This window comes from Sinocyclocheilus rhinocerous, unplaced genomic scaffold, assembly GCF_001515625.1.
Source record: "Sinocyclocheilus rhinocerous isolate Xijiao unplaced genomic scaffold, SAMN03320098_v1.1 scaffold299, whole genome shotgun sequence".
NCBI lineage: Eukaryota > Metazoa > Chordata > Actinopteri > Cypriniformes > Cyprinidae > Sinocyclocheilus > Sinocyclocheilus rhinocerous.
The window spans coordinates 3240771-3249415 of NW_015652998.1; the positions used below are offsets into that span (position 1 = coordinate 3240771).

The window sequence follows — 8645 nt, forward strand, 5'->3', positions numbered from 1 at the left end:
CAGTGGCGTTCCGTCCATATAAGCTGCGAATGCTCCGCATACCCAGGCCATTTGAGAGAATAAGTTCACGGATAATTCATATAAACATGATTATAAGTTGATCCCTTGTCATTTGAAATGTAACTTAAAGCTTAAAGAGTTAGGAATAAGAACGTACAATGATTTATTTGCCAAACGGCAGTAATTTTCTTTAAATCTACCAGTTGTGGTTGCTTCTGGGCGAGTGGATTCTCCGCAGCTTTCTTGCCTCCGCTCTGTTGCTATGACTCGTCAGGATTGTAGCGCATTCTCAGTGATTTGCTGGTCTGCGGCAGATTTAATGCGCGAGGTAAACTGTCCGCAAAGCGCTCGCCCAAGCAGAAAAATGCACTGTTGCTGTCAGATCTCCATTGCCGACAATTACATTGTGTTTGATGCAAAACCAACTCGACTAAATCAAAAGAAAAAAAACACTGTAACTGTATATTTTTGTTTTCTCAAGCAAAGCAAAATTTAAAAGTCCACTGAAAACATATCTTCTTACATTTTTGGTCATATACAACGTATGTTGAAGATGTACGTTATTGTCAACGTTATTGCCTAAGCGGTAAATTTTTTTTTAAAAATTATAAAAACGTGGGCTATATAAAATTTTAAAGGGGTCATATGATGTTGCTAAAAATAACATTATTTTGTGTATTTGGTGTAATGAAATGTGTTTATGCGGTTTAAGGTTAAAAAATACCCGGTTAAAAAAGTCACCGCTCGCCACTGCTTTACACCCTATACAATGTGGCAATGTGAGTGAAATAGTAGCTTGAACTTGGGAGAAAATACTTTGAAAAAATAGTTAGTAGTATCGCTTCTTTAAGTTAGTTACTCCCAAAACTGCCCCCAACACAATACAGATAATTTCTGTAAAAGAATAAAAGTTTCTGGGGGTTTTTAGCCTCTGGTCATACTGAGACTGACTGAGACTGCTTGATTTTTTCTTTCCGCCCACAGCCAATGCAGCAGCTGCTCGGAAAGAGGTGATTAGGAACAAGATCCGTGCCATTGGGAAGATGGCCAAGATGTTCTCCGTGCTCAGGTACAAATGGGGCTTCCTCCAGCTGAGTCATTCAGTCTGCGATCAGCTGGGTCACATACTTATGCTTATATTATTCTTGCTTATCAGACATGATAGATAGAGGATAGAGGAGATGCTTCTTAACAGCAATATATTCATGGCTGATATTCAGTGCAACATAAAACTGGGAGGCAAAAACTATTTTAAAGGTACGGAAAGTATTTTAAAGAAAATATTTCAAAGGTATAGTATGGAATTCTGGGATCTTTATGGATATTTGTGGTTGTAACATAAAATTGCAAGTTATATGCAGAGGATTATTAATGTCAGTAAGTATCTTTGAGAGACTGCTTTTCTTAAAATTGAAGGGCAGCTGTTTTTTGTTATATATATGGCCATTTATACTCTGTTAGAAAACCAGTAAAAGTTAGATTATGAAGAAAACATTCATTAAATTGTCAGTGTACTGAAGCCAAATATGACCACATATATTTATTCTTTTTTCTTTCTTTTTTTATTTACTGTTAAAAACTATGGCTGTTAAGTAATAAAAAAAGATCACAAGTGTTTTGTCCAGCCTTTCGAATGTAGAATGAACCTCTAATAATGTAAATTTCAGTAAATATTAGCTTTTTCTTCTTTGAAATGTTCAACAGAGCCCAGTTTGAAAACTCCTGGTTTAGTCTGCTAGGTTTTTAAAATGTACTAAATATAAAGTTTGTATCACTCATGACATTTTCCTATGTGCACTACCATTCAAAAGTTTGGGGTCATTAATACTTTAATTCAGCAAGGAGGACGCATTAAGTTAATCAAAAGTGACAGTGAAGACATTCATAATTTATAAAGATTTTCATTTTAAATAAATGCTGAATTTTCTGTTCATCAAAGAATCATAAAATAAATGTTTCATGATTTCCACAAAAATATTAGCAGCACAACTGTTTTCAACATCGATAATAATAACAAATGTTTCTTGAGCACCAAATCAGCATATGTGACCCTGGAGCACAAAACCAGTCATAAGGGTCAATTTTTCGAAATTTAGATTTATACATCACCTGAATAAAGCTGAATAAATAAGCTTTCCATTGATGCATGGTTTGTTAGGATACATATTAGAATGATTTCTGAAGGATCGTGTGACACAGAAGACTGGCATAATGGCTGCAAAAAATTCAACTATTTGCCATCACAGGAATAAATTACATTTAAAATGTATATTTAAATAGAAAACACACTCTAAAAAATGCTGGGTTAAATACAACCCAGTGCTGGGTAAAATAGGTTATTTTAAATTGTAATAATGTTTCACAATATTTTGATCAAATAAATGCAGCCTTGGAGAACATAAGAGACTTCTTTCAAAAACTAATCAACCCCAAATGTTTGAATGGTAGTGTAATATCAGTGATGTGCGTTTGATTGTTTCTGATTTTAATATGCTGTTCCTGCAGAGAGGAGAGTGAGAATGTGTTGACCCTGAAGGGCCTGACCCCTACCGGCATGCTGCCCAGCGGGGTGCTTTCTGGAGGCAAGCAGACTCTGCAGAGTGGTGAGCACGCGATCCAGTAGTGGCCATGTTCCTCTCTTGGTTCTTGTCTCTCTCTATCTCCTCCTCTCTCTCTCTCTCTCTCTCTTGCTTCTTTTTTTCCTCCTCTTCTGTCTCTGTAATGTCTGTCCCTGTCTCTCCATCTGTCTCTTTCTGTATCCTCTGACAACTCCAAGCTTTGGGGTACTGCTCATTTAGTTCCCCCAAAGCATGGACACATTAGTGGGTCGGTTTACCCGTCAGTGGTAAACTGGGGTGAGAGTGAGTTTCTGAGAGACCCGTAGGGTGTCTAGAGTGCAGGGAGCATGGAAAGCAGGAGAAGTCTCTTGCAAAGTGCGAATGGTTGAGGGGATTGTCTAAGTCTGTGGTCCATAGTCTGGTTGGCATGCATGCGTCTCGCGGGGTTGTCCCGGTGCCCACCGCTGCTTGTGCACTACTGCTGCCTGTGCATTACTGCTGTTGCATGGCTTGTTCAGATGTAACACACTCCCCTCCTCTCCCTTCAGCAACCACCGAAGCCATTGAAGCCATCGAGACGGATGAAGACGGAGAAGGTAATTCCAGGACATGTATCTGGGCATAATCCAACATAAGATGGTAGATGAGTTTGAAAATGGTAGATGGTTTGGTATCTGGTTTGTTTCTTGTTCAACATGGAACCTACCAGTTGGGACATTTCAAAACACATCTATCGTCGTATGCTGGATTTTCCGCCAGGGTCACCACATTCTGAAGTTGACTGCTCTTACCAACTAACACACTACATTAGAGAAGAGCAACAAGACCAGAAAGCCACCAATCACTACGAAGGGGCACTGCACATGTCTGGGTACAGTTTGGTGTCAAATAGTTTTCAAGTAATCTGACTTAGCCTGGATTGCTTACTAGTTAACACTGTGGCTGTGTCCCAAACACAAGGCACCTGCCTTACTACCTGGTCAGTCAATGACTAAACAGACAGCACAAGTGGATTTTAAGCACAATAACATCACATCAAAGGTTTTAAACCAGATTCAGGTGAGCTTTAGAGACGACCAAGCAAATATTCAATGCTGGGCTCAACAAATTTTTTTCAGTTCTGATTTGTACTTGCCTATATATAAATTTAAATGTGTAATTTTACACTAGAGTTCAAAAGTTTGGGGTCAGTAATTTTTTAAGTAATACTTCTATTCAGCAAGGATTCATTAAATTGTCAGTAAAACCATGTATAATGTTACAAAATATTTCTATTAAAAATGCTTTCTATTTATTAAAGAATCCTGGAAAAAAATATCACAGTTTCCACAAAACTATTAAGCAACGCAACTGTTTTCAACACTGATAATCATAAGAAATGTTAGAATGATTTCTGAAGGATCATGTCACACTGAAGACTGGAGTAATGTAATATAAATTTTGCTTTGCATTACGGGAATAAATTACTTTTTAAACTATATTAAAATAGATAACAGTTATTTTAAATTGAAATAATATTTCACAATATTACTGTTTTTACTGATTTTGTTTTGATCAAATAAATAGACTTGGTGAGCATAATTCTTTCTAAAACATTAAAACATCTTACAGACTCCAAACATTTGGATGGTAGTGTATATTTCCATGAATAATTTTATGTTTCTAATTTTAAATGAATAATGTTTAGATGTATTAAATTATTTACTTTTTCTTGATTTTCACATTCTTACTATGTGAATCACTATCACAGGCCACTGACCTCAGGTCAGCCATCCTTATTGTTGAGCCCTGCAATGACTACAATACTTGATACCTTCTCAGCTGATATGCAATTAGACATTTAAACAAGAAAAAAAATTCCACCAACTGTCAAACTGCATGCAGGAAGGCATCGAAGGATACATCTACTATATGCTGCTTTCAGAAACTGACCAGATGAAGACATTTTAGTATCTTCAGATTCAGATTTGCCTTGATTCCTTCCTACCTCCATATATTGCCTGCTAATGCAATGGTTTTTAGGTTGCAGACACAGCCATTATGTAACTAAGGCATCACAAGATGCTATTTCTACAAAAAAAGTCAAGAGTTTTAAGGGTTTTTTAAAGCAACAATAACTTAATCAGATATTTGCCGTGCCCTTTTGGAGTGGTGACATTAAAGGAACATTCCTTTTATTACTTGCATGATGGTTTGAGGTAGCATCTAAACTGGAGGCATGATTTTTGGATATGGTTTGTCGGGCGCTGCTTTTCCTCTGGCCCTCATGGTTCTAGTGTGGGCATAGCATGTGATTAACCCCAATCAGGAACTCTCAGCCAACCAGAGTGTGTTCCTCTTCTACAACCTCTCGCTTTCTGAGACCAGCTCACCTCAGTGATACACACATGGATGGACTCAAGGGGTTTGGACACTGGTTTCTACTTCCTATATATATATATATACACACACACAGTACCGTGCAAAACTCTTAGGCCACTAGTATTTTCACCAGAAAAAAAAAAAAAAGATTTTAAGCCAGTTATTTCTGTCTTGTCAGTAGTGTGTCAGTAGTAAATATCAGTTTACATTTCCAAGCATTCCTTTTGCCATTTATTGTAATAATCCAGTGAGATTTTTGTATCCACAAGGAGTCTGACAACAGCCAGTACTCTGATCTCACCATCATCCAGTCCGTCTGAAATTACATGAAGAAACAGAAAAAACTGAGACAGACTAAATCCAGAAGAACTGTGGCAACATCTCCAAGACACTTGAAGAAACTTACCTACAAAGCTACCTGAAAAACTATGAGCAAGTGCACCTAGGGCAAAAACAGTTTTAAACGCAAAGGGTGGTCACACCAAGTGTTGATTTGATTTAAATAGGTGGGGTGGTAGCAGGTAGGGTGGGGTGATCTCCATATTTCCAGTCTTTTGACTTATTTGATCTGAAATGGCTTAAAGCATTTCATTTCAGAGGAACCTCTAAGGCTGGTGTGGTGTGTAAAATTCAGTCTGAGGTTCATTGGTTCACTGACATTTTCCAATTGGATAAAAATTAATATAAAAAAAGCATTTGGCAAATGGATTAGGAAGTGCAACTGATCATTGACTTTAAAAGTTGCATTTAGAAATAAGTTCTTAAATTGTTATTTTATTGAAATGTTAGTAAATAAAATATTTACTACATATAATATAGTAATATTATATGTTTAAATATTTAAAATAATATTAGTAATTGTATGAAAAACTATACTAAATAATAGTACGTTTAACTTATATGTCTGTGTATTTGTCAATTTTAATAATTTATTAATGTGTTATTTTATTGTTACACTTAACTTTTTAAATCTGAATTAAATGTTAAATAAATTAAAAAATGTTAATATCTATTTACTCGTCATTTTGATAAGTCATTTATCAGTTTACATTTTTATTGTTTAATAAATTGATAATTAATTTCATTTTATTGTATTAGTCCTCCATATATTATTTTTTGAATAATCAAGCTACCGTTTAAAAGTTTGGGGCGGTAAGATTTTTTAAATGTTTTTTTTTTATTAAAGAAGTCTCTTATGCTCACACCATAGATGCATTAATTTGATCAAAAATTTGATAAAAACAGTAATATCGTGAAATATAATTACAATTTAAAATAGCTGTTTTCTAAATAAATGTATTTTAAAATGTCATTTATTTCTGTGATGGCAAAGCTTGATTTTCAGCAGCCATTACTGCAGTCTTTAGCGTCACATGATCCTTCAGAAATCATTCAAATAAGCTGATTTGGTGCTCAAGAAACATTTCTTATTACATTACATATCAATGTTCAAAACACTTGTGCTGCTTAATAGTTTTGTGGGAATTGTAATACATGCTGAATAAAAGGATTCTTTTTTTATTTAATTTTTTTAATATATATATATATATAGGCTATATATATTATATTATACGTTTAGTTATAATATGTTATATATAATATGTTATAAGTTTAGATTCTAATAAAGAGAAATTACAGGCCTCATGGCGTTATTTATAAATGTAGTTACAGGACGCTGATGAGAACTAAGCGTCTAGTTGTTCATTGTGGACTTTTCCCGTCTCTCCGCAGCCATCCGCGGCTTCTCTCCACAGCACAAGATCAACAGCTTTGCAGAGGCTAAAGGTCTGGACCGCATCAACGAGCGCATGCCACCCCGCAAGGATGGAGTCAACCACGTGGGCCACTCCATGGGCAAGATGAACATGTCCGAGACCAACGGCACCGACGACAACAGTAACATCCAGTGATGAAACGGCTGCCCACTCACCTGCACCTGAGTCCATGCCACCGCCACGACGCATGGCATGACAACGCCAAACCCGTGATTTAAGGCCTCCTGCTTCCAAAAACACCCAATGACATCACCTACACATCCCTCCCTTCTCCAATGCCCAATTAGAGAACCAAACTATCTTTAATGTTTCACTGAAAAGAGGCAGGATGTTTTCTTGCTGTCAGTTTGCCGCTTGCAATTTTCGAAGCGGATACCTTGCCGATGGCAAGTTTCTGCCTTTTTTTGGGAGTGTCGAATGGGAAGGAGGTGTGGGGGGTGATTTGCCTGTGAAGGGCTGAAAGTGTCTTTATCAGAGAGAGGGCGGTCTTAGTTCCTTTCTGACTCCGCCCACATGCCAAGTGGGCGGGGTTTAGGAACTCTCTCTTAAGCCTGATCCATCCAGTTCGTCTCGTCGGTGCGGGTGATGAGCCCATACCGCTTCCATGCACACTTTTTTTCCTTTTTTGATTCTGAGTTTTTCTTCATGATCCCATCTCATAACGAAATGATCTCACTGTTGACAATGTTTTGCTACTAGTATTAATAAATATACAAATTTGAAATGACAAAAAAACTAAAAATGTTTGTAAGAAAGGACATTTAACAACAAATCCTGTACAATTTATTACTTACGATGCAATCTTACCTGGGGGGTTTTATTTCTTGATTTGGTTTTTGGTAAGATGTCATGAAGCAGTAGAGGGGGAGAGCAGTGCTGCTTGTCCGCTGTAAACTCTCTATCAAAGCAACCGTTCGGATGGAGGAAAACAGCAACCTTTGGCGCCACCTTCCTGATTGTTTCTCACTTGCCTGTATTTCAAGAGAGAATGCACATATACATTTCGCAAGTCAAATAAATATTATATAAATATATATAAATATATTTAAATATGATTATTAACAAGGGTCGAGGACAATGATTTTTAACAGCATCTATGGTACTGAACGCATCAGTGCATGCAATTAAGTTCCTTATTGATATGTGAAATTATAATTGTGATGTGTTTCAATATAGTAGACTTGAATTATTTCCCTTCAAATTATATTTGTAAAGGTCTAGTTTGTTTTTATATCTCTATAAATAGATATGATTTTGTAATCTTTTATTTAATATCTTTTCTTTTTTTTCCCATTAATATCATTTTATTATCGTTGATTTTATTTTTGTAGTTTCGCTGTACAGGCACTGACGCTCTTTCCGAGGTGTTTTTTCGTCCTCTTTAGTTCTTTCTTTCTGTTTCGTTCTCTCTGTTCAGTTGGTGTACAGAAGTTGTTCAGTAGTGTGAATGAACATATTACTCAGTGAAAAGCAACATTCAGGCTGCCAAAGCATGATTGCATGGTTCAAATGTAAACTAATTGGACACGAGGAAAATTCAGTGTCTCACTTTGAAGAGGAAAACTATATTATCATTATGATTCTTGATGATCTTCTTATTATTCTTACAATTAAGCTTACGGTTCTTTCATTTCCACTGTTTTCTGATCCTTGTTTGGTACAGACGTGGTTCATTTCAAAGAAGGAATTTTATGGATTTGTGACTATTTTTCTTGTAATTTTCTCTGGAACTAAGTTTTCGCATTTGACTTCCTGAATGAAAACACATATTGTAAGCATGCCCTATGGGACAAATCACTTTTTTTACTCTTGAATAAAATATGCATGAACTAATCTGTCTTTCCCCTTTCAATGATGGACTGAAAACATTGGTTGGAAAAAAAAAAGGTCTTTCAAAAAAAGCAAAATGATTATTCAACAGATGCTTAATTAATAATCAAGAATGAAAATG

General features: G+C 36.0%; 1 protein-coding gene across 2 annotated transcripts in view; it reads left to right on the forward strand.

The window, feature by feature from the left end:
• Positions 1–7735, forward strand: part of LOC107715410 (serine/threonine-protein phosphatase 2B catalytic subunit alpha isoform-like) — a 60756-nt gene extending 53021 nt beyond the window's left edge. The window contains exons 11-14 of one of the 2 annotated variants that reach the window (XM_016521541.1): positions 985–1069; positions 2506–2603; positions 3107–3154; positions 6651–7735. In XM_016521541.1, the coding sequence (XP_016377027.1) occupies positions 985–1069; positions 2506–2603; positions 3107–3154; positions 6651–6829 (410 nt within the window). In that variant the 3' untranslated portion in view covers positions 6830–7735. The remainder of the gene's footprint in view (positions 1–984; positions 1070–2505; positions 2604–3106; positions 3155–6650) is intronic. The other variant, XM_016521542.1, reaches the window with a different exon arrangement.
• The last annotated feature ends 910 nt before the right edge of the window (positions 7736–8645 follow it).